Consider the following 26921-nt stretch of genomic DNA (forward strand, 5'->3'; position numbering starts at 1 on the left):
CCGAGGCTATAAATCATTATGGGAGCAGAACGCCTCATCTTTCTCCCGCGGAACCGCTGGCAGTTTCGAACTGCTGACTTTGAGGTTGGCAGCCCGACTCGCAACCACTACGCTACCAGAGCTCCTTGAAACATAGAGGAATGGAAAATGTGTGTTTAGGCGTTCCATTTTTCTTGAGGGCTCTCAGTGATTTGCCATGATTCTACAAGAAAAAAATCTAATTTCGGGGTGGTACGGGTAGAGAAAGGGACATCCAAAGCCGGCCTGCCCATAGCTGACAGTCCCAAGATTCTAGGCTGATTCCTTGCTGAGGCAAAAGAGCAAAAAGCATTCAGGTTAGGTTCTCCAATACAAGACTAAAGACTTTTCCTGTGGCTATTACTTTACTTTTTGTTTTTTGGCAGCTGTCTGTTAAACAGCAGGGAGGGAACAAAGAATTATGTAACTCATTTAGATAAGCTAGCTGTAACTCTTGGAGGCTGTCTTTAAGGATGTTGTGGTTCTTTTCCAAAACAAGTGATGGGCGAAAGCCAATTCTGAGTTTTTGAAAAATGCATCTGCAGCAGGTTATGATCAGAGCACTGGATTTTCAGGTAGTAGCAGCACTGCAAACAGCAAGCAGTAAAAGGCCATCATTCTAATTGAAAAGAAGAATGAAATTTTCCTCTGGAGAGAGGCAAATTTGCTAGCTGGTGATGTATGTAGTATCTCTGTTTTGTTTCTAAATGCACATGGTAGCTATATAACAGCTTTAAATTTTCCAGGATCTATAGTTGCATAGTTTATTTTACAAATGCATGTTGGGAATTGTTGTTAAGTACCGTGGAGTCGGTTCCGACTCATAGTGACCCTGCACAGGGTTTCCGAAGCTGTAAATCATGACAGGAGCAGAACGCTTCATCTTTCTCCTATGGAACCGCTGGTAGTTTCGAGCTGCTGACCTTGAGGTTAGCGGCCCGATTCATCACCACTACACTACCAGAGCTCCTTGGGAATAGTAAATATTAAATTGATTTTATTTATGTTTTTTGGAAAAAATTGAACTATGTAAATTATTTTCTTCTAAGTATTATTCTTTTTCTGACAGTTATTCTTTCTTGAAATTTTACAAGTAAGTATAAGGTGACAACACATTTTATCAAATGCAGAACTGTTTTACCAAACTAGAATGATTATTGCACATTCACTTAGCAATGAGGCTTACAAACAGTTTATTTTTAAAAGATAGTTTTTATTTTCTCTGTTCAAATTTTTACTTAGTAGGAAAATTGCTATGGCTCAAAGGATATGTCTATGAAATATAATTTCAAAGGCATCAGAGTATGGTTTTTATTAAAGTATATTAACCTATATTCATCACAAGAAATTATTCTTCATAGTCTATGCATTATAATAATTTAATAAGTGTTTGCATCAATTGCAATATATTTTGCTTTTTGTCAAAGTCAGGGGATATGAAGTTAAGAACATCCAATTTTGTATTTTTCTTCCTTTCCACTGTAAACATCTTTTAAAAAAAAACAAACTTTCTGTTGTGAATTGAATGAAGATTTACAGACAAGATCATCAGATTTACATTCAACAAACCCTACACTTGTCATCTCAATGGTTACAGTCCCCTCCATGCCACAACAGTTATCCTGCTTCCTCCCAGTAAACGCCTTGAACTTCACCCCCATTAACTGTCCTGTGGATTATTTTAATCTTAAACTCACAGTCATATTTTCTTACACCTTTGTCAAAAACTCTCTAGCGACTCCCCATTTTTGTCAAAGTTAAAGTTAAGCTGTATCATGGAATAAGGCCTTACATAATCAGTTTCACTTTACCGTTCTAAAATCATTTCTTCAAATCCCTCCTGTATTTATTCCACTTTTCATTGTTGTTTAGCACACCAAGTGTGCTCCAGCGTTAGCAAGTTTATTCTTGTTCTTTCTTTATGTAATGCTCTTCCAGAGATAGCTGCATGGCTTCCTCACTCACTGCTCTCAGGTTTTAACTTCTTTTCAGTCAGTCAGAGGCTTTCTTTAACAATCTAACAGTAAATTTCAACCCTTAGTAACCTTAATCCTTCTTCCTGCTTTATTTTCATCTATTGCGTTGTTATCATCTAGCATACATATCTTTTACTAATGTATTTTTTATTGTTTTTCTCCTCCCACAAGACTAGAAACTCAGTGAAAACAGTCATGGCTGCCATTGTTAAAAATCATGCATGACACACACATAAGTGTTCAGTAAATGTTGCTTGAATGAATTTCAAGTCTTTGTTCGCCCCACAAACATTTTTTCTGTTATCTTGGAGTTGATTCCCACTCATGGTGACCCTGTGTGTTCTAGAGTAGAACTCTGGTCCATAGGGTTACTTAGCTGTGATATTTATGGAATCACATCCCCAAGCCTCTCCTTTGTGGTGCTGCTGGGTGGATTCAAACCACTAAACTTTAGCTTAGTTGTTGTGTACCCTTGAGTTGATTCATACTCAGAGTGACCCTGTAGGATAAAATAGACCCGCTCCATAAGGTTTCCTCGGCTCTAATCTTTATGGGAGCAGATCACCATGTCTTTTCTCCTGAGAAGCAGCTGGTGGTTCTGAAAGAAAAGAGCCATTGAACTCAAAATGGAATTGTTGTTGCTGTTGTTAAGTGTCATGGAGTCAGTTCCGATTCATTGCAACCCTGTGTAAGGTTTATGAGGAGTGGCTTTTGAGCTTGAACGACCTACCTTGAGGTTCAAGCGGACCTTGCAGTCTAGCACATTAACCCACAACACCAGACCAGGACTCCAGAATAGAGTTAGCACTCCCATATAAACCACTGCCACCACCACCTACCACTTTTGCTGAGCCGAGTCTATGTCAACAGAGTAGAACTGTTTCGTAGGGTTTCTGAGGCAGTAAATCTCTGGAAACGTACTACCTCATCTTTCTCCTGTGGACTAGCTGGTGGGTTCCAACCTCTGGATCTTTGGGTTAACAAATTAGCTCTTAACTGCATCCACCAAGTGTCTTAGAATTTTAGCTCTTTACAGTGTCAAAGAGCTAGGGCAGACTTGAGCTAGACATATTAGTGTTTAACTGACACAAGAACATCCTTTTATTCTTGAATCTGATATTTTCAAGACCCTATGAAGGGGTCAACAACACTTAACAACAACAAACAAGTGAAAGGGTCCTGGGTGTGGTGCTGTAAGATAAGCAGCGCTAACCAAAAGATCAGTGGTTCAAACTCATCACCCTCTCCAGGGTCTCTATGAGTCGGAACTGACTCAAGAGCACTTAACAACATGAAGGAGTCCTGGTGGCACTATAGGATAATCACTGGACTGCTAACCATACAGCTTTCTGTTCTACTAAAGATTTAGAGCCACAGAAACCTTATAGGAAGTCACTATGAGTCTAAATCAACAGTAGGTTTTGGTTTTATGAAGCATACAGGAGCACTGGTGGCAGTCTAGGATAAGCACTGGATTGCTAACCACAGGTCGCTTGTTCAAACCCATGATACTCCTTGGGAGAAAGATGAGGCTTTCTGCTCCCATTAAGATTTATCATCCTTGGAAACCCTATACAGCGTTGCTATGGGGCACTGCAAGATCAGTACTGGACTGTGAACTAAAAGATCGGCAGTTCAAACCCACCAGCTGCTCCTTGGAAATGCTATACAGGGTTGCTATGAGTCAGAACTGAGTAGACGGCTCTTAATAACAACGATGAGTTGGAACTGACTTGATGGTACCCAACAATAACAACAACATGAAATATACAAGGAGCTCTGGTGACTCAAATCGTAAGTGTTCAGCTGTAGCTGAAAAGTTGATGGTTTGAATGAATCAGCTGCTCCATGGGAGAAAGATGAAGCAGTCTGCTGCTGTAAAGATTTCACCTTTGAAAACCTTATAGGGCAGTCCTATTCTTTCCTACGGAGTCCTGCTGTGGTGGTGTAGGACCAGTGGTTCAAACCCACCAGCCACTCCTCAGAAACCCTATACACGATCCCTCGGAGTTGGAGCTGACTTGACAGCACTTACCAACAACAGTTCTTTCCTGTAGGGTAGCTATGGGGGTTTTGGTATGAAGAATACATATTTGCTATCATAAAATCAAAACCAATCTCACTGACATTGAGTTGATTATGACTCAGAGTGAACAGAATTTCCAAGACTAAATCTTTACAGGAACAGACAGCCTCATCTTGCTCCTGCAGATTGGATGGTAGATATAAACCCCAATGCCTAACCCACAGCTCCACCAGGGCACCTTAAAGACATTATATTATTGTTGCTACTGTTAGTTTCCGGCAAGTTGACTCTTGATGATCCCAGGTAAAACTGTTACATAGTGTTTTTTTAAGGCTGGGCCATTTTTGAAGCAAATCTCCAGGCCTGTTCTCAGAAAAACCTCTAGGTGAGTTTGACTGTCAACATTTTGGCTAGTAGTCTAACACTCAATGAAGTGCGTCACCCAGAGGCTCCTTGTATGATTGAGAAAAACCAATTGAGGATTTGAGGGTCTAAATGGAGCTTTGAAATATATGTAGAATTTGGATTGGTGATAAGACAGAGAGAACACCCAGCCAATGAACTGGCAGTGGGGATATGCAGAAGCTAAGACCAACCAGGCAGTGCACTGGTCTGTCTGGAACAGAGTCATCACATTGTGATAAGTAGAGCAAGGGTGAAAAGCAGAAGGGAGCCAGGATGTAAAAGTCAGGTTGAAGAATGTACACAACAGTCTCTATCTTATGTGTGTCATACTAAAGTACTCATTCACCTGGGCTACTTGGTGATAGCCATGAAAAACCCTAGGTAAAAAAAGATCCATTTTCCTACTGTGTAGATTTACTTTAAATGATAAGAGAGAAACTCACAATTATCTGGCAAGTAACTTCAATATGAAGTATAATGCTAACATTTCTTTCATTCATAAGAAAGTGAGAGACTCTGAAGGATCTTTTAGATTATTATGTGCTTCTTCAAGGTTTATTCCCAAACCCTAAAAGACACTCTGCCTTTAGTGTAGAGAGAAAAACTGTGAGTACCACATGAATATTAGAAGTCATAGGTTATTACATACAGGAGAGGAAAATCATGTTTCATTACTCTTAATACTTTCATTCTCACTGAATGAGAGCAACTTTTTTCTTCTTCTTAAATTTTATAAGGTTAAATTGTGGTTTCATAATGAAAAGCAACTTATATTCCAGAAAGCAAAAACACTAAAAGAAAGACTCATTAGAGGTGGCACTTAAAAGGCAAATGTACTTTTTGTTAATTGAATTTCTTATTTCCCTTTCAATGGAGGTAGATCTGCATGATTTTCTTTATTGTTCTCACTTAAGAAGACAGAAATGAGATTCAGTTTCTTAACAAAAGCACAATGGTTAATTAACATAAGAAATCACATCTTATATTTACTTGGGAATTTAGAGAAAATTAGATTTTTAAAAAAGGAAATTTAATCTCTACAAGACCAATGTCTGTGACTTGTCTTGTTAGTAAGAGTATTCATATTATGAACTTAAGATCACTACCCTGGATTTAGATCCCTGCAGTCTGGTGGGAGAGGTTACTTAAATGAATAAATTGTAGAAATCCTTAAGAAGAGTTTTGGAGTCACTCGATGGAGTCTCCAACAGAATGCAAGAATTCTCTGATGTGGTGCTTATAAACTTTCCATATGGAGCATTTGCTAGTTTTGTTGTTGTTATTGTTAAGTGCCATTGAGCCAGTTCCAACTCATAACGACCCCAACATAGGGTTTCTGAGGAGCGACTGGTGAGTTTGAACTGCCAGCTTTGTGATTCAAACCGGCCTTGCAATCCTGCACTTATCCTACAGCACCATACATTTTATTTTATTTTATTAACCCTTTTTCCTTATATTAACATGAAAGGTGTGCTTTTAATGTCTATCTCTTGTTCCTACTTATATGTTACGCAGCTACTTACACAGAATATTTGGAGTCCTGGTGTGGCACTGTAGAATAAGCACTGGATCACCAGGTTGGTTTGAACTGCAAGGTCGACAGTTCAAACTCACCAGCCACTCCTTGGAAACCCTATCAAGGGTGGCTAAGAGTTGAAACTATGACTCAACAGCATTGAACAACAACAACACACAGAATATTGTAATGCCAGTTTCCTATTCCACATACCACTCATTCAGACATAAAAAAATTACACCATTCCTACTGTCTAATTAAGATTAAACATTTCCTGCTCCTTCCACAATTCCACATTTGACAAAGTTTTTTTTTATATTTCACTGCATTGATCTTTTTGAAAATACTTGTGCTGACCAAGAACACTTTAAAGAATAGTCCCATAAATGGTGGAGCTATTAGCACACTTGCTCTCTACACTAATTCTTTCATTTCTACAATCAGATCAAGACTTAAGTAGTTTATTTTGTTCTGCCTTGTTTGTACCCTGCTACATTTCATGTGTTTTCTTATATTTTAATCAGAGCATGAAATTGTTTGTTACACATTCATGTTCTTACAATGTTTAGAAATATACTGGTATCACTACTGGCACAAGGCTTCAGGCATTTGGTTTTCAGGCCTTACTAAATTATAGACACTAGGCGTTGCTGAAACTCAATCAATCAACAAGTCTAATTTAAAATGTCATTACATTTTTTCCCTTTTTTTCTAAATGTTAGCACTGTTTCTGCCATTAAAAAAAAATGTTTCTACAGATTGCATTTTCGTTATTTCAGTGTTTTCACTTTAAAGAGTACTGAGTTAGAATTAATTTTGACTGGCCTCAAGAAAATTAGTAATGCAGTGGTCATTTTCTCTTTACAGATTGTTCAATTCAAGGGGATGAAGAGTTCAGAATAATTTTGGTAAATGGATTCCAGTATGGGCAGTAAGAATAAGCTGAACATTTGACCTGCTTTGAAGAAACATAGTGTCCATTTGTCTAAAGTAAACTGTAACAACCAAACCAATCAAAATGAATTCAACAGCATTTTCTCAGGTGGTAAATCATTCAGTGCATCATAATTTTTCAGAGAAGAATTCCCAGTTTTTGGCTTTTGAAAATGATGATTGCCATCTGCCCTTGGCTATGATATTTACATTAGCTCTTGCTTATGGAGCTGTGATCATCCTTGGGGTCTCTGGAAACCTGGCTTTGATCATAATCATCTTGAAGCAAAAGGAGATGAGAAATGTTACCAACATCTTGATTGTGAACCTTTCCTTCTCAGACTTGCTTGTTGCAATCATGTGTCTCCCCTTTACTTTTGTCTACACTTTAATGGATCATTGGGTCTTTGGTGAAGCAATGTGCAAGTTGAATCCTTTTGTGCAATGTGTTTCAATCACTGTGTCCATTTTCTCATTGGTTCTCATTGCTGTGGAACGACATCAGCTGATAATCAACCCACGGGGGTGGCGACCGAATAATAGACATGCTTATGTTGGAATTGCTGTCATTTGGGTCATTGCTGTGGCATCTTCTCTGCCCTTTCTGATCTATCAAGTTTTGACTGATGAACCATTCCAAAATATAACACTCGATGCATTCAAGGACAAGTACGTGTGCTTCGATAAATTTCCATCAGACTCTCATAGGTTATCTTATACTACTCTCTTGTTGGTGCTGCAGTATTTTGGCCCACTCTGTTTTATATTTATTTGCTACTTCAAGGTAAGAAAACAGTTCCCCCCTACCATTTTTTTTAAACCTTCTCTTCACAAAATTCCTCTTAAACGAGTGATTGTATTTGAACTTGCTTTTTTTTTTCTCCCCACTCTTTCTATAGATATACATACGCTTAAAAAGGAGAAACAACATGATGGACAAGATGAGAGATAATAAGTACAGGTCCAGTGAAACCAAAAGAATTAACATCATGTTACTCTCCATTGTGGTAGCATTTGCAGTCTGCTGGCTGCCTCTCACCATCTTTAACACTGTGTTTGATTGGAATCATCAGATCATTGCTACATGCAACCATAATCTGTTATTTCTTCTCTGTCACCTCACGGCAATGATATCCACCTGTGTCAACCCCATATTTTATGGATTTCTGAACAAAAATTTCCAGAGGGACTTGCAGTTCTTCTTTAACTTTTGTGATTTCCGGTCTCGGGATGATGACTATGAGACGATAGCTATGTCTACCATGCACACGGATGTTTCTAAGACTTCTTTGAAACAAGCAAGCCCAGTCGCATTTAAAAAAATCAACAATGATGATAATGAAAAAATCTGAACCTGCTTGTAACATATGGTCTCTGATGACATCTGTTTAAAAACAAGCACAACCTGCAATATAACTTTCATTACCTGTTCTACCAAGGAATGGAGTTGAAATTATTAGGGAAAGACTAAGATTTTTTTTTGTCTTGCTTTTTACAGCTTTTCTTGTAGTTGTCCTGATTGCATTTGGAACAAAATATACAGGCTTTGGAATCTTTTGACAATAGTTTGGACACGATATCTTTGGAATGCTTTTTGTAAACTTATGCATATAATGGAAAGGTTTCTATACTGTGTTTATTGTAATGAAAACAAATTAGTATTATTATTAACTGACATTTAGAAGCACTAGCCACCTGACATTCTCATATATTCTGTCAATAAATTGGGCTATTCAGATTTAATGATTGACTTCATTTTAGTATGTTACGGAGGTGACCACACGCAAAAATGGCATTCAGGATACAAAAAAAAAATCTGTCTCACATACTTGCAGTCTGAAATCATTCAGGAGTGATCTTTAATTTTTTTTTTTTTTTTACTTTTCAGAGCATATTTAATTTGCTCTTAATTGATTACTACAAGGTAAGATGATAATGCTTTTTAAAACTTCCTCTCAACTGTGAATATCATGGGGAATCAGGCCACCCACAAGAAAAGAGTGGGAAAGCATTTCCCAAGCTTCAAAACTATTTTGGTAACTGACTACCAAAGAATTTCAATTTAATTAGTTTAAAAAGTAAATAAGTATTGCTGCAAATATTGAATTATATTTATTTGAATTTATAGGCAAGAGGTGTTCCATTCTTTACAGACTGTTCAGTTTGTCAAACTTTCTAGCATATATATTCGTGTTATTCAAAAAGCACTTCCAGTTTACAATATATAGAAATACGAAATGTATTTTTCATGCATCAGTGCCTATATGTAGCTCATTTTTAGCTTTTACTATCCATCTTTCAAAGAAGAGGACACTAAGGTACAGTGTTAAAACAGTGTTTACTCTGATTAGCAGGAATGGATATTTAAAATTGAGAACACTTCATTTAGCCCATGTTAACTTGTACAAACTAAGTGTGCCTTTTAGAGTTTTATTAATAATGTACCAGATAGAGTACTGAGTATTTATGTCATGTTACTATTATCAATTCTATGTATATTGTATCAGTTCTATGTATATTCCTGATTGAGTTTCTGAATCATTTGGACAAAAGATGTTTTAAACAATAGGGCATATCTTCAATGTACTATATACAAAGTGTTAAATGTGTTTGAATCCAAAGGGCCAGACATTTTCTTGATTAAAATCATTTTTCCTTCTTCTAAGGAATCAGTGTCATTTTTGGGGGGTCCTGGGACTTTCCCCAGCATCTTGTTTCTACCCTTTAATGAAACATTTCCACCTGTGATATAACAATTGATCTTCAGTCTCCCATTCTTGCTACGTAAGTTTCTAAAGACAAGAACTGTCCTATCTTAGAAGTTGTTCAAAAGATATTTTTAACACAAATGATGGAGTTAAAATAATGATCAAAGTTGTGATTCTAAAGAAATTCTGTAGGACTCTTCCTAAGTTCTTCTTTACCAAGGAATGTTTTTTGTAAACTTATGCATGTAATGGAAAGGTTCTATTATATCGTAATTTTCATTTCAAAACTAAGCATAAATGACCTCTCAGATTTTAGTGATTTGTCATGTAAGTCAAACAAATATTAAACATCCTACACTGAATGTTAATATAAAATTGAATTAGAATCTAAGAATGAACTTTAGGTGGTGGTGGTATCTGAAACCTACTTTTTAAACCCCTGATTATGAAATGTTTCCTTACCAAAATCTGGAATTCTTAACTGCTTGACATTTTTCTGCTTTGGGGACTAATGGCAGATTCTGTCTTTTTTCTACTTAGGTACCATGGAAACAAACTGCTACTTGAGAGCAATCTTAATATGTAGGTGCTTCTTTGTGAACACATTTGCTGAGATGGCCTTTTCTGGGATTTCCATTCAGCTGTGTAGGCTGCTGATTGCTTGACTTTAGATAAATAATGAACTGAATATCAAATTCTCTTTTATTTAAAGATGTCAGTGAGCTAATAATAATGTCTAGGGTCAACACAGGATGTATTAGAGTTCAAGAAGAAATAAATATGCTCATTGAGTTTTCTTAAGCACAAGAACAAAAATTAATTACTAGTTTTGTGGTGATTGTGTGCTACAGAGTCAGTTCCAACTCATAGTGACCCTGTAAAGTTTCTGTGGCAGTAAGGCTTTACGGGAACAGAAAGCCTCATTTTTCTCCCATGGAACACCTGGTAGTTTCGAACTGCTGACCTTGAGGTTAACAGCCTGATTTGTAACCACTATGCTACTAGAGTTCCTTAATTACTAGTTTAGAAGAGCATAAGTATAATGGGCTAACATCTGAGTCAAATGTTAATAGCTAGAAATTTTTAAACACATTTATATGCCAAATACTATGTTAAGTACTTAAGTACCTGTGAGGACTAATACTGCCACTTTATATATGAGACAATTGAAGCTCAAGTTGAAACACTTGGCTGAGCCACACACTTAATCACTGGTGAAGAAGGAATGAAGCCCAAGTCTGCCCAGTGCTGCTAAAGTAATCACGAAGCTAGACCTATGAACATTTCTAGAAAATAAAAAATGATTTCGCTCTTCTCTCTTCACAAGCTATATTATTAGAGTATAATATTTTTTTTCCTGATTCTAGTTACAGAAAGGAATGGAGTGAAATACAAGAGTTGATCTATTCTGGTTATTATGATAATGTTTTTAAGTGCCATCAAGTCATTCCAACTTATAGCAACCCTGTATAGGGTTTCCAAGGAGCAGCTGATGAATTTGAACCACAGATCTTTTGTTTCAAACCAACCTTGTGGTCCAATCCTCTTTGAGTGTAGCACTGCAGAATAAGTAATGGATTGCTAACCACAGGGTCGGTGACTCAAACCCACCAGTCACTCCTCAGAAACCCTATACAAGGTTTCTATGAGTCATAACCAACTCGATAACAGCACTTACAACAACACTTAAAAACAACTGGATTACTCACATTAGTTCAATTTCTATTCCATATATTCCCAAGGTGAGTAGTAAATTAGGTAAAGAGGAACTATAAATGCATGTTATTCTATAATTTCAAAACTTGACAGCCAAAATGAATGAATATTTTCAAAGTATTTCTCCACATACACAGTAAAGTGGTAAAAAGAGTGAGCTGTAAACTGGGGTTTCAGGGGTAGGTGATAGCTTTGTGCTCTTACTGCCATTCACTTAGTTTATGGCACCGCTAGGTCTACCTTCACAGCCAGGGTTTCTTTCCTTAGCAGTCAAAGATTCTGCTGGAATGAATGTTGTTTCTCAGTGAGATGTGACAGTCTTCCTGTCTTCTTCATCCAGAGTCTTAGTGTGGTGCTGTAAGATACAAACTTGACTGCTAACCACAGGACAGCAGTTCAAACCCACTAGCCACTCCTTGGAAACCTTATACAGGGTTTCTATGAGTTAGAACCAACTCAAGAACACTTACAAACAACATCTCCGTCATCTGCTTATTCCAAGGATTCAACAAACAACATGCTGGGCTAAGAGTTTGATCTGGTGAGAATGAAAGCACAGCTTACTAACACAAATTAATAAGGTTTCCCAAGTCATTTTCATTTATTAATAAGTACATGCACATTTCATGCATTGTATGTATATGACTATACATATTACAGAATTATGCCAGTTTAAAGACTATATATGTACATATAAACTGGCATAATATTAAGATAGAATTATACCAGTTTATATTTATAGCATATGTTATGCCAGCATTATATATATATTTGTTGTTGTTGTTGTGTGCCGTGGAGTCAGTTCCGACTCATAGCGACCCTGTACAGGGTTTCCGAGGCTGTAAATCTTTACAGGAGCAGAAAGCCTCATCCTTCTCCCACAGAACAGCTGGTAGTTTCGAACTGCTGACCTTGCGGTTCACAACCCGATTCATAACCACTACGCTACCAGAGTGTATACATACACATATACACATACACACACACACACACACACACACACACATATATATATATATATATATGCTATTGTTGTTATGTGCCATCTAGCTGGTTCCAACTCTTAGTGACCCTATGCACAACAGTACAAAACACTGCCTTCTCCTGCACCAACTTCCAGTCATTACTCTTGAGCACATTGCTGCTGTCATGGTGCTAATAAATTTCAGTTAGGTTTTCCTCTTTACCGCTGACTCTCCACTTTACCGTATATAAAATATTCCTCCTAATTAACATATTCAAAATATGAGAGACAAAGTCTTGCCATCCTGATTTCTGAGTAGCATTCTGGCTGTACTTCTTCCAACACAGATTTGTTAGCTCTTCTGGCAGTCCATTATACTTTTAATATTCTTCTACAACACCACAACTCAAATGTATCAATTCTTCTACAGTCTTCCTTATTAATTGATCCAACTTTCAGATGCATATGAGGCTACTAAAAATACCAGGGCTTGGGTCAGATGCAACTTTGTCCTCAAACTGACATTGTTACTCAAATGTTTTAAACAGGTCTTGTACAGCGGATTTGCCTAGTGTGACACATTATTTGATTTCTTGACTGCTGATCCATGACTGTTTATGGTGGATCCAAGCAAAATTAAGTCTTTGACAACTTCACTCTGTTCTCCATTTATCATGATGTTATTTATTGGTTGTGAGGACTTTTGTTTTCTTTACATTGAGATGCAAACCATACTGAAGACTGTGTTCTTTGATCTTCATCAATCAGTAAGTATTGTATGTCCTCTTCACTTTCATCATGCAGCGTTTTATCATCTGCATATTGAAAGTTGTTAATGAGCTTTCCTCTAATCCTGATGTTACATTCTCCTTTATATAATCCAGATTCTCAGATTATTTGTTCCATATATACATTTAATAAGTATGGTGAATGAATACAACTCTGGTGCATACCATTCCTGATTTTAAACACTCAGTGTCCCCGTTTTCTATTCAAATGATTGCCCCTTGCTCTTTATGCAGGTTCTTCATGAGCACAACTAAGTGTTCCAGAATACCCATTTCTTCACAATGTTATCCATAGCCACACAGTCAAAAATCAATAAAGTTGAAAGCATAGTCAGTCAATAAAGCACAGGTAAACATTTTTCTGGTATTCTCTGTTTTTAGCCAAGATCCATCTGACATCAGCAGTGATAGCCCTCATTCCACAATCTCATCTAAATCCAGCTTGAGCCTCTGGCAGTTCCCTGTCAATATACTGTTTCAGTCATTTTTGAATTATCTTTAGCAAAATTTTACTTGCATTTAATATTAATGATGTTGTCTGATGATTTCTGCAATCCACTGAATCACCTTTCTTTGGAAAGGGCACAAATATGGCTCTCGTATAATCAGTTGGCCAGGTAGCTGTCTTCCAAATTTCTTAGCATAGATCAGTGAGTGCCTCTAATGCTGCATCAGTTCATTGAAAGATATCAATTTGTATTCTTTCAATTACCAGACTTTTATTTGTTGTCAATGCCTTCAGTGTACCTTGGACTTCTTCCTTTGGTACCATTGGTTCTTGCTCATATGCTACCTCTTGAAACAGTTGAACATCAACCAATTCTTTTTGGTATAGTAACTGTGTATTCATTCCATCTTCTTTTGATGCTTATTGTATCTTTCAATATTTTGCCCATAGAATCCTTCACAATTTAAAGTTGGGGCTTGAATTTTTTCTCCAGTTCCCTTGGCTTGAGAAATGCTAAATATGTTATTGAGAAATGCTGAGTGTGTTCTTCACTTTTGGTTTTGTAACTCCAGGTTTTTGCACATTTCATTATATGCCTGTCTTTGTCTTCTCGAGATGCCTTTTGAAATTTTCTGTTCAGCTCTTTTATGTCCTCAAATCTTCCATTTGCCTCAGCATCTCTATGCTGGGGAGCAAGTTTCAGAGTTTCTTCTGACTTCCATTTTTGTCTTTTACTTCTTTATTTTCTTCTTACTGCCCTTTTCTTTCTTCCTGAATGATGTTCTTGACATCATTCCACATCTCGTTCAGTCTTCTGTTATTTGTGTCTAATGCATCAAATCTGTTTTTGCATTGATATTCAAATTCAGGTAGTGTATGTCCAAGGTCATATTTTGACTCTCATGGAATTGTTTTCATTTTCTTCAGTTTCAGCTTGAACTTGCATCCAAGCAATTGATGGTCTATTTCAAAGTCTGACCCTGGCCTTGTTTTGGTTGGTGATATGGAGCTTTTCCACTGTCTCTTTTCACAGATGTAGTCAATTTGATTTCTGTGTATGCCATCTGGTGAGATTCATGTGTACAGTTACCTTTTATGTGGTTGTAAATAGGTATTTGAAATTAATAACTCAATGATTTTGCAGAGTTCTATCATAAGATCTCTATCATAATGTCTAAAGAACTATTCAGATCTGCAGTTAAAGAACTATAGATCTATTCCACTGAGGAATTACCACTGGAAATATCATTTTCCATTTCTTTCCTCAAGTCTCTGCCTCTCTGCCCTCCTGGTTTATACAGTACTTAATATTGCGCTAGACTGTAAAGCCAGTTTGAACCGCAAGGTCGGTCATTCAAGCTCACCAGCTGCTCCTCGGAAACCCTGTACAGGTCGCTATGGGTCAGAGCCCACTTGAGGGCACTAAACAACAACAATATTTCTGGTATCCCATGTAATTTGTGAATTGGTGGCTGCAAAAGTAGACTCAAACATCACAACAATTGTGAGAATAGAACCAGACTGGGCAGTATTTCATGCTGTTGTTCATGAGGTCACTATGAATCCGAATCAGCTTGACAGCACCTAACAACTATAACAACTATATAATAAGCTTATTTAGATTGTAATAAAAGGTCATGTTAGCTGAATTCATGACTTAATCTATTATGAGGTACTGTTAGCAAAGTCACTTCAAAGCAAGTCACTTGGAAGTATGAAATTAGATTTGAAATCTTTGTGCTGTGTTTCTCAGGAAAAGCTGTTCATGGCATGGTAAAAACTACCTGCTGTTTTAGGGACTTGGGCCACCTCCACACTGACTGTATTCCAGGGAAATATGCTGTTGTGTCTTCCAAGATCAGAGAACTTGGGTTCTGAAGGTAGTTAACTATTCTGAGAAAATGGACTTGGTTTATCCTTTTCATTATCATGATAAATGAGTTATGACTCTACCAGTGAGCAGTGCTCTGTGTGTGTTGGGAGGAAATGTTTTTTATGTGAGTATGTATTCAGGTATATGTGTTCTCTTAATATTAAATCCTAAGGCTCCAGTTGGCTAAACTGACAGTTTGAATGGGGTCACTTAAGTGTCTTAACTCCAGTCCTTCTGCTTCTAGGTTCCCTTCCACTTGTATTTCAAATACCACTTGATTGCGCCAATGATTTAGTAAATCCTGGTGTGGCACTGAAGGATAAGCACTGGACCACAAGGTCAGTTTGAAGTACAAGGTGGCAGTTCAAACCCACCAGGTGTTCCTCAGAAACCCTATACAGGGTTACTATGAGTTGGAACTGACTTAACTCCAATATTCCTAAAATGAAAAACAAAAACAAAAACAAAAAAAAACAACTTATGAATGTTTTCTTCAAACTTTTTTTTGTGTGTGTGCATGTATATGTGTAATTTTATCAGTTAACTAAAAACTCTTCAACAATAAAAATCCTGTCTTGACTCTAAGTCAACAATTTTTTATTGAATAATATTCATCTTGTAAGGGACAAGTATTTAATAAGCACCAGCTGTGTCCCAGAGTGCTAAATGCTTGGATGACAGACATATATATAATAAAGTTTCTTTCAATGAGTAATGAAGTATAGTGGAGAAATTCAGAATTTTTAGATTTTTTAAATCGCTTCTAGTATCTGGTTACATTGCGTGGGAGAGCACATCAGGAATGATCCGTTAAAATAATTGATGAAGGGTAAATATTGCATTCAAACAAAATACCACACTGAAGCAAAGCTTATTATGAAATTACACATCTGTCCTTTCATCTAGTAGCATCATGTGATGATAGTCTATGTTTTTGGATTAGCCTGTTTTAGAACGCTATCATATTACTGAACTACTTCTGTCATAAACAAACTTGCCATCATCCTTCTGTCAGTTTGTGATACTGCAGTGGTTTGTGCATTACTATGATATGCCACCAGTATTTCAAATACCAGCAGGGTTACCCATGATGGTTACAATATGAGATCTTTTAGACTTTCTTCTTTTCACTTTGTATGTTTTCAAATTTCACTCATATCGCAGTATTTATCATACTTCACTCTTTTTTTTATTGTTGCTGAATAATATCCCAATGTATGGATATTCCACATTTTATTGATTCATTCTATTGACAGACATTTAGGCTGTTTCCACTTCTTGGAAGGTCCTTAGGTGGCACACATGATTTGCACTGGACTGCTAAATAAAGGATTGGAGGTTCGAACTCACCCAGAAGTACCTGAGATAAAAGGCCTAGTGACCAGCAGCAGTTAAGATTACAGCCCAGAGAAACCCCACGAAGCAGTTCTACTTGACGACAATTAACAAAAGCAACAAAAAACACTTTTTGGCTATTATAAATAATGCATCATGTACCAGACTGCAAAGCCGCTTGAACTGCAAGGTTGGCGGTTCAAGTTCACCAGCTGTTCCAAGAAACCCTACACAGGGTCGCTATAGGTCGGAATCAACTCAACAGCACTTAACAACAGCAACAGATATTTGCGTAGACCTATGCTTTCATCTATCTTGGATATGTACCAAGAAGTGGAATTGCTAAGTCCTGGAGTGGCACTGTCGGTTAATGCACCAGACTGCAAAGGCGTTTGAACTGCAAGGTCGGTGGTTCAAGCTCACCAACTGCTCCTCGGAAACCCTATACAGTGTCGCTATGGGTTGGAACCGACTCGATGGCATTTAACAACAACAACAACATGGCAACTCAGGGAATCCTGGTGTGGCACTGTGGTATACTGCGCTGGATTTTAAGGTGGATTTGAATCACAAGGTCGAAAGTTCAAATTCACCAGCTGCTCCTTGGAAACCCTATACAGAGTCACTATGAATTAGAACCAACTCAATGACACTTAATAGCAACAACAACGTAGCAACTAGGGGAGTCCTGGTGTAAGACAAGCACTGGACAGAAAAGTCGGTTTGAACCACATGGCCAGCGGTTCAAACCCACCAGCTGCTTCTCAGAAACCATATACAGGATTGATATGAGTCAGAATCGTCTCAACAGCATTTAAGAGCAACAACTTGTCAACTCAGAGTCCTGGTGTAGCACTGTAAGACCAGCATTGGACTGCTAATCAAAAGGTTGGTGGTTCAAACTCACCTGCCACTCCTTGGAAACCTTATACAGGGTCACTATGAGCCAGAACCAACTTGATGACATTTAACAACAACAATACAACATGGCAACTCTATGTTTAGTTTTTTGAAGAACTGCCAAACAATTGCCATTGTGGGTACACAATTTATTATCTTACTACCAATGTATAAGCATTCCAATTTCTTTACTTATGTTTGTCTTTGTTTTTTTTTTTTTTTTTTTTTTTCAAGTTCATCAAATTGTATGAGAATACTTTTTTTTTTCTCTTCTTTTTACTTCTGGTTGAGCTCTGATCATCCAGTCACTGAAGCCAGGATAAGTGGGTATTATCTGCAAGTGTGGGTGTTCTTATGCATATGCCCTCTCTTCTTATCAGCTGGATGCTTCACTCTCCACTCTAGTCCTCTGTGGCTATGTCATTGACTCTGGGCCCAAGAGTCCCCAAGTCTTGCCACACCACTGGCCAACCAGGTCTTCACCTGGGTTCACAGACGTCTATTGAACGTTATAGGGCTTAGCTCACTGCTTCATTGTTGTTTTGCCCTCACTTCCCCTTATCGGTGTCAAGCGTGGTCACCAATCACAGCGTGCATTCCCATTGAGTCTTAGTCTTGGAAGGGGGTTTGCACTGAGGGGACCCAACCACTTGTCTTGATGTTTCCTGGGCAAGCAAGTTGCTTGTTCTTGTAGTAACAGTCGGTCTGCCTATGTTGTTTTATATTTTTCCTGTAGTTCTTTCAAGAAGTATCTTCTGTTCTTCTAGCCACTCCAGGTTGGTCTGCTTGTTTGTCTTTTTTATTATGGCCCTCCTGGTGGAAGTGATGAATTCTTGGTGTGCCACTGTAGGATCAGCACTGAACCACAAAGTCAGCAGTTCAAGCACACTAGCTGCGCTTTGGAAACCTTATATAGGATCTCTATGAGTCGGAACTGATTCAACAGCACTTAACAACACCAGTGGAAGTGACAACCTGTGATATGCAGGTAACACAGTCTTGCTTCCTGGAAGTATAGTGGACTTGAAATACTTACTGATGAAGGTCAAAGACTACAGCCTTCAGTATGCATTGCACCTCAATGTAAAGAAAGCAAAAATTCTCACAACTGGACCAATAAATAACATCGTGATAAACAGAAAAAAAATAGATTGAAGCTGTCAAAAACCTCAATTTGCTTGGATCCACAATCAGTGTTCATGGAAGCAGCAACCAAGAAATCAAACAATGGGTTGCATTAGGAAAATCGGTAGCAATAGATCTCTTTAAAGTGTTAAAGAGCAAAGAGATCAGTTTGAGAAGTCAGGTTTGCCTAACCCAAGCTATGGCATTTTCAGTATCCTCATAAGAATATGAAAGTTAGACAATGAATAAGGAGTACCATAAAAGAATCAGTGCACTTGAATTATGGTGTTAGAGAAGAATATTGAAAGTACCCTTTTCTGCCAGAAGAACAAACAACCCTATATTAGAAAAAGTACTTATAGAATACTCCTTAGAAGTAAGGATGTGAGATTTCATCTCTCATTCTTGGACTTACTGTTCAGATGGACCAATTTCTAGAGAAGGACATCATGCTTGATAAAGTGGAGGCTCAGCTTAATAAAGAGGAAAACTTCTAATGAGATGGATTGACATACTTGCAGTCATAATAATATTAAACATAAAAACAATTTTAAGGATGGCCCATGAATGGACAGTGTTTCATTCTGTTATATATATGGTAGCTATGAGTCAGAACCCACTGGACAGCACCTAACAACAACAACAAAACAATAGTGGGAGTGGATTGCTATCTCATGTGGTTCTGATTAAAGATGTTAAGCATTATTTTATGATTATTTTATGAAAGAGGTACAGAAACTGAAAGAGAATTAAAATTTAAGAACCTACCACATTCCAAGAATCTCACATATGTTTCATCTCATTTGGTCCCCACAAAAAGTCTGCAAAATAAACTCTCTGATCCTCATTTCACAGATAAGGAAACTGAAGTTTAGACAGTTTCGGATCAAATGGCATTCCAAACTTACTGCACTCAGATAAGGCAAAGCTGGGATTTAATTGTGTGCACCATATCTAACCTCAGATCACATCCCTCATTTTCCAAACATTCCTATGCTTGATTAAAATAAAAACTTACAGATAATTACTATTTTCCTTTAATGAGAAAATTCTGCATAATGCTTCATCTTCTTCCAGTGAGAGGTGTTGCATCAACTGCCTCATAGGTATGCACTGAGTATGCATTAAATATCCCCTGAAGACAATGACACAGATCTACAGATCTTTTTTTTTTTTTTTTTAATGTTAGGCTTTGCATTTGCATCACCACATTAGCTATTGCACAAAGCAGAAAAATGTCTAGTATGTGGTATGTCTTAAAGAAATTTTAGGTGCTAGTTATTTTGGCCACAATCATCAAGATTGTGTCAGGTACTAAACCCAATTTGCTGATTCACTAATTATTTTAGGAGTTACTTTTGCAATTTTTATATTCCTAAAGGAGATGGGAGTGAGGCCTGTATTGATTAAAATTGTCTCCTGGGAACATCATTAAAGCATGTATCTGACTTGAGGTCTTTTGCCAGATGATTTTTTTTTCCCCCTACAGCATCTCATAAAATACAAATGAATAAATTGAGTGTCCATAAGAAGTAACAGGATTCAAACCTGATCTATGTGACCCTAAAATCTGTGGCACTTTCTTCTATACTGCTACATCAGTGATCTACTGAATGACAACATGATATTTACTAAATTTTGTCTATATTGTATGTCATCAAAACTTTTGGTTGAAAAGTGAGTAAGACAAACAAAATATTGTACTTTTCCCAAATGTCAAGGGGAACATAAAGTGTTACTAACATTTTTAAAAACAAATTTTGACTGTTTGTCACCCTTACCTCCTTTAAAATGTTTCAATTTATTTTTATATTGAACCTCAGTGTTTTCTGATGCTGAAAAATAAAAAGAAGAAGAAAGAAATGAGAGAGTATCACTGTCAAAATGAGTTTTTCTTGTTCCATTACTTTTGCTTTGTTGCTTATTAGCCTTTGGAAGACTATTTTGTATGTTGTTTTATCTGTCCTATGACACTAGCTAATATCCAATAAGTTGCTGTTAGTTGCCTTTGAATCACAATGGAATGAAACACTGCCCAGTCCTACTCTTTCCTCAACAGTTGTCATGTTTGAGAACTTAGTAATAATAGCTGCCAATCATGGAATACGAGCTCTGGTAGCGTAGTGGTTACGAATCGGGCTGCGAACCTTAAGGTCAGCGGTTCGAAACTACCAGCCGCTCCGCGGGAGAAAGATGAGGCTTTCTACTCCCGTAAAGATTTACACCCTTGGAAACCCTGTACAGGGTCGCTATGGGTCGGACCCGACTCGATGGCACTGAACAACAACAACAACAATCATGGAATACAGTTATCTCTAATTTATTCTGAATTCTCATTTCAGTTGTATATTATTGTGCCCATTATGTAAGAAACTGAGGCCCAGAGAGCTTTAGAGATCTAGCCAAGGCCATGAGATAGTAAGTGGTCCTTATATTCTGGTCCTAATATTCCAGGCCCAAGACTCTCTTTTGCCATACAAATCTCAGTATACATCCCACTGTCCTTAATGGGCAGAGAGTTCATCCTAAAGTATAAGTCCTTTAATATTTATCCACAGAAATTTTATAAAAACTCTTCTTAGTTATTTTCTTGGCACCAAAACATACTTAGGTTTTGTAGACACATTGCAGGAGCTGTAAAATGCACTCCACACATCCAAAGAGTAATTTTAGTTGAAAAGACAGTCAAAGCTTGTGACCCACCAAACTCTAGCTTCTACACTTTCATTTGAAAATGAGACAATTAGACTAAATAATACTTGGTAGGAGCCCTGGTGATGCAACATTTAAGGGTTCAGCAGCTAAGCAAAAGGTTGGAAGTTCAAACCTACTCAATAGTTCTGAGGGAGAAAGACCTGGTAATCAGCTTCTTAAAGGTAATAATTTAGAAACCCTTTGGGGCAGTTGTATTCTTTCACGGGGGATCACTGTAAGTCAGGATCGACTCAGTAACACCCAACAACAATTTTTGTGGTGTATTTCAGTGAAACCAGGAATCAGTTATTAGAAAGGTACAATTTGGTCAAGGATTATTTGCTAATAAAAAGCTCTATCTACAAGTCCTACAAGAAATTATATCCTGAGACCTCCATACCCCCCCAAAAATGAATGTGGTATAACAAAGTAAGAAAGAAGTCTGATCCATATAGGAAGACAGACTGGGGAAAATGCAGAAGCTGAAACATGTGGCCAAAGGAAAAATTTGGCTGGAACCAAATGTAGACTAGGAGAGAGGAGCTATGGAGTATTTGATGAGGAGAATGCATCTAATTTTCAAAATTTTAAAGAATTTGGACAAGAATGTTAAAGGTCACATGAAGGATATTTTACAACTGGGACCAGAAGAATGTACCAAGAAGTATACATGAAAATGAATGAAGTCAGGGAAAGGAATGAAAATGAATGAAGTTAGGGAAAGGAAAGCAAATTGATTAAACTAAGATTCTTCTTGCAAGGTGAAATGCAATACAGACTGCACTAAACATAGACTCACAAAGGTCAAAGGTTGTGAAAATCAAGAAAATTTATTAAGTCTTATATGGAAGATAGTGGTCTTTTCTTGAAAAGGTTTGAAACTGGAATATATCCAATAAGAAAGTGCAAATGCAAAATGACAACAAACAACAATAATAATTGTCGTTAGGTGCCTTTGCTTCAGTTCTGATTCATAGAATCACAACAATACTATGTACAACAGAATGAAGCATTGCCTAGTCCTGTGTCAATATCACAATAACAATGAGAATAAAACAATCTTATTCTGAATGGAGGGAAGAGTGACCTGAATGGAGGGAAGAGTGACATACACAATATGTAAAGGCAATACTAGTGGTTTTTTGTTCTGTGCCATCAGTTCCAACTCATAGTGACTCAGTATAGAGCTTCTCCTCATAGCAGCTGGTAGACTTGAATTGCTAGCCTTATGGTTAGCAGTCCAATTAGTAACCCACTATATTAGCACAGCTCCTTAGAGGCAATACGAACAGCTACCAATAGAACATTCAGTGGCTGTGGACAATAAGCCATGGGATGGATAGTATTATTATTTTATAGATGAGAAACCTGTGGCTTAAAGAGATCACAGAGCATGCCTCCAAGTCACAGCAATTTGAAGAAGTTGAATTAATCTCACATCTGGGTTCCTCCATATGTGTCTGCTTTAGTACTGGATTATGTGCTTTCCATTAACAGCCCAACTGAAGTTTTTAAAATTGCATCCATGGTTTTCAACTTGAACCAGTCAATTATTTTTCAATTTCAAGATACTGTGGTTAACCTATATTTAATGCTAAATAAGAACATGAGATAAATTTTGGGAAAAAAAGTATGTTTCCTAAGGATATATCATTTTCTTATTTATTTCTTTAGGGAAAAATTGTGTCTGGTACAACTTACATATATACACATAACTAAACATGTTGTCATTTTAAGTGCTGTCAAGTTGGTTCCCAGTCATCACAACCCTGCATAAGTTTTCTGAGGAGTGCCTAGTAGGTTTGAGCAGCTGACCTTACAGTTAGCAGCCCAGTGCTTCTCCTACAGTACCACACCACAATTCCTAGGTATGGGACATGTACAGAAATATATCATTTTAACATGTAGCATATGGTGACTGCAACACTAAGTATGTATCCAGAGTGTTTTGGAAAACACCTAGCTCAGATATGAGTGAGGGAAACTTTTTTTAAAATAAGATCGTTTTTTAAAGTTTTTATTGTGAATTATGTGATAATTTACATGGTAGAACATCAGCTTTATATTCACTCTATTGTATTTCATTTCATTGCAATGATTACAATCCCCTCCATGCATCCTCAAACAACGAAAGGGTACAGTCCGCAAGTCTTCCCCCTCAACTGTCAGCACACAGCCCAATTCCCTTCTTAAGTTTAGAGTCCTCAGCCACTCCATCTCTCCATGTCAGCATTTCTGCCTCCATCTCTGGCGTCACTGCTTCTCTGGAAAGGGTCACACACTATGCTTTTCTCTCTTGATGATCCCAGGGACCTCCACTCCTGGACTGCAAAGTCAACCACTCCCCTCCTTTTGCTACAAAATGTCTACCTTTACATTTCCAACCCTCACAATTAGGCCTGATAGCAATTATTCACAATTGTTCTACAAGAGTCTTACTCCCATCTCCCTTCATCAGTCCCATCCAGACAGATTGGAAACTACTCGGTGGCAATTCTATCTTCCCCCCATACTTTCTGGAACTAGGCTCCCTCTTGAAAGCTTGTAAGCTAGGCACTTCTTGCCTTTGTGGACCCCCATTTTGGGTAGCCAATGTCTAAGTTGCCCATCCCTGTCAACCCTGTGTGTGAAGGGAGTGAGAATGATCCTCGCTATAATCATTTGTTCCCTCTTTTGAGCTACTACATCCATAAGTATAGGTCAAGTTCATCGAATTGTATCAGATTACTCTTTTGTCCCTCTTCTTTCTTCTTCTAGTCAAGTTCTGATTATCCAACAATTGAAGCCAGGTCAAGTGGGTATTATGTGCAAGTGTGGGTGTTATTGTGCATCTCCCTTTACTTCATATCAGCTGGATGCATCACTCTCCACTCTAGTCCTCTGTGGCCATGTCACTGCTTCTGGGCCCAGGAGTCCCCAGGTCTTGCTATACTGCTAGCCAATCAAGTCTCAATCCAGGTTCACAAGAGTCTATTGAACATGATTGGACTTAGTTCACAACTTCATTGCTGTTTTTCCCCACTTCCCCTTATCGGTGACCAACGTGGTCACCAGACAGACCACATGCCTGCTCGTGTATTCCCCTTGAGTCTTAGTCTTGGAATGGGGTTTGCCCTGAGAGGACCCAACCACTTGCCTTGATGGCTCCCCGGTGAACAACTTGTTTGTTCTTGTAGTAGTCAATAGGACTGCCATTATTGTTTTTTATTTTTCCTGTTGGTCTTTCTTTCACGAAGTATCTTCTGTTCTTCTAGCTGCCCCAGGCTGGTCTGTTTTTCCTTTCAAGTGGAAATTTCCCACCTCAGAAGATTCTGGATGGGGGTCAGGATTCCACCTATGGTCTTATGCAATGCAGAGGCTCCAAAGGAAGCCTCCTTCATTGGAGAAGTTGTAGCCCCATTTTAGGTATTCCAAACAGTTATAGGATGAAGATGGACTTACAAGCTTTCTATGGTGATGTTTCTGGCTCTTCCTTTCTCTACCCCTCAAGTGTCTATTTTACAATAATATGCAAGGGAAACCAAGATTCAAAAGTCAGCCAAGCATCTTAATATTATTTCCCGTCTTTTACCCATTCAAACCATGCCTTAATCCCTGTATCCCAGAGCCCTGTTGTTCCACAGTTGTGCATACATCATTATTTACCTCTGTCCCACTTAGCCCATGCAAACCTACCTACCTGTTCTTCCATCTTCCTTGCCCTTCTATTCCTGAGGGAAATTTTTTCAAGAAGACATCTGAATTGAACTTTGAAAATTAAAAATGGGAATGAAGGCCTGTTACTAGATCCAAGGAAAAATTGAAAAGAATCTTATCTAGGAAGGACATATAACAAAATTATTAGAATTCTTTTGCTTTTGAATTCCTTTTCCTATGTTATATATACTTTATGCATTTTACCCAAAGACTACTTTTAAACACTAATAAGAACAAGAAACACTTTAGCTGGGAAAGAACTAACATTAATTGAAGGTAAATGTAAACAAATTGCCAGCTAATTTTCATAGTGCTGGACAAATAATTAACACATCTAAGAATCATGCTTCTTTTTAGCTTGCTTGTTCAAAGTCCAATTATAACCAATGTTTCTTCCTTCAGTACAACTGTTGGGCACATGGCCAGCACTTAGTAAATGGTATTCAAAAGTTTATTAGATATGTTTTTGATTCATTATGGACATGTATTGCATAAGTTAGAAATGTGAAAGTAATAGGTTTATTTAATTTTTTTTTTAAGGTTTTTATTGTGGATTGAGTGAAAGTTTTCAGGGCACATCATCGGTTTCACATTCAAACATTCATATACATTGTTTCATTACATTGATTATAATCCCCTCCACATACCATCAGTTAACAGAGTTTCTCTCTATCCTCTTTAGGTTTTTTTTGGGGAAAAACTTTGCCTTTTTGGAATTTACAGTCTCGGCTTTTAGGGAAGGTTTTTACATTTATCTGTGGGTATCTAGGGCTCATGTATGGAATTACTAACCAGCATAACTGAATAATCAGATAAGGGACATTTTGCTATGTCTGCTAGGTGGCTAAAGTCTGATCCTCAGAGCCTATGGTTTGGACAGTCAGCAACACTTGGGCCCACAGGGACTTGAACTCCTGACCGGGTCTGCACAGTCTGCATCAGATTCCCACTTATTTATTATTTGTTTAAGGGACGCTGCCTGTTTTAGGTGGTCAGTGCGAATTCCTCAGTCTTACCCGTCATTGAAACTCATTGCAGCATGGCAATGGCTCTGTCTTAGGTTGCCGAGGTTCCACGTGATCCTTGCCCATCTCTGGCCACATGTCCAGCATAAACAGCCGCCATCTGAAGAAGGCAGGGAGGAAGGAGACCAGCTGGGGACCCCACACGGAAGATGTTGCCAGACCACCACCTGCTCTAAGACGACCAAGCAGGATCACTATGCTGAGGTTCAACAACTTCACAAATTAGTAGCCACTCAGTTCTCAACTTGAAAATTACTTATATCAGAAATTTGAGCATGTAGCTGATGAATATCCACAGACAAGTGTATATTGTTCCACAACCTTCTACAATGCTGTTGAATTAAGTTCCAATCAGGTTAGGTTTATTTTTTTAACCAGTAACATTTTTATTTGCTTCAATTCAACATTATTGTTCAAACAGTCAGTTGTGGTGACTAAAATTTATGTTAGTAAGGATGAAAACTCTTTCTTGGAGACTTGTGTGAATAAGCAGCTTGTTATTATTTCTAACTCTGTTGACTTGCCCCAAACTTTTGTTTGACAAGTGTCTTTCATCTCAAGTTGTTGCCCAAATCAATTTGCCTGCCAAATTATAACTGAATAAGCTATTCAAATTTACACACCAACCACTAAAGCCAGTGAGGATGAAATAGAAGAATTCTACCAACTTCTTCAATGTTAAATTGATCAAACATGCAATCAAAATGTATTGATCATTACTGGTGATTGGAATGCAAAGGTTGGGAGCAAAGAGGAAGGATCAGTAGTTGGAAAA

The 26921-nt window shown here is 37.7% G+C and overlaps 1 protein-coding gene across 1 annotated transcript; it reads left to right on the forward strand.

Annotated features, from left to right (window-relative positions):
- Positions 1-6807: 6807 nt before the first annotated feature.
- Positions 6808-8587, forward strand: NPY1R (neuropeptide Y receptor Y1). Its single transcript, XM_006872515.1, has 2 exons — positions 6808-7658; positions 7774-8587. The coding sequence occupies exons 1-2, from the start codon at positions 6960-6962 to the stop codon at positions 8224-8226; spliced, it is 1152 nt and encodes a 383-aa protein (XP_006872577.1). The 5' UTR covers positions 6808-6959; the 3' UTR covers positions 8227-8587.
- The last annotated feature ends 18334 nt before the right edge of the window (positions 8588-26921 follow it).

This window comes from Chrysochloris asiatica, unplaced genomic scaffold (genome assembly GCF_000296735.1).
Source record: "Chrysochloris asiatica unplaced genomic scaffold, ChrAsi1.0 scaffold00202, whole genome shotgun sequence".
Taxonomy (NCBI): domain Eukaryota; kingdom Metazoa; phylum Chordata; class Mammalia; order Afrosoricida; family Chrysochloridae; genus Chrysochloris; species Chrysochloris asiatica.

Excerpts from the sequence above, each read along its gene's own strand:
- NPY1R (XM_006872515.1), top strand. The coding sequence starts at position 6,960 with ATGAATTCAACAGCATTTTCTCAGGTGGTAAATCATTCAGTGCATCAT. Across the intron at positions 7,659-7,773 it reads TATTTATTTGCTACTTCAAG|ATATACATACGCTTAAAAAG; the intron begins GTAAGAAAACAG and ends CTCTTTCTATAG.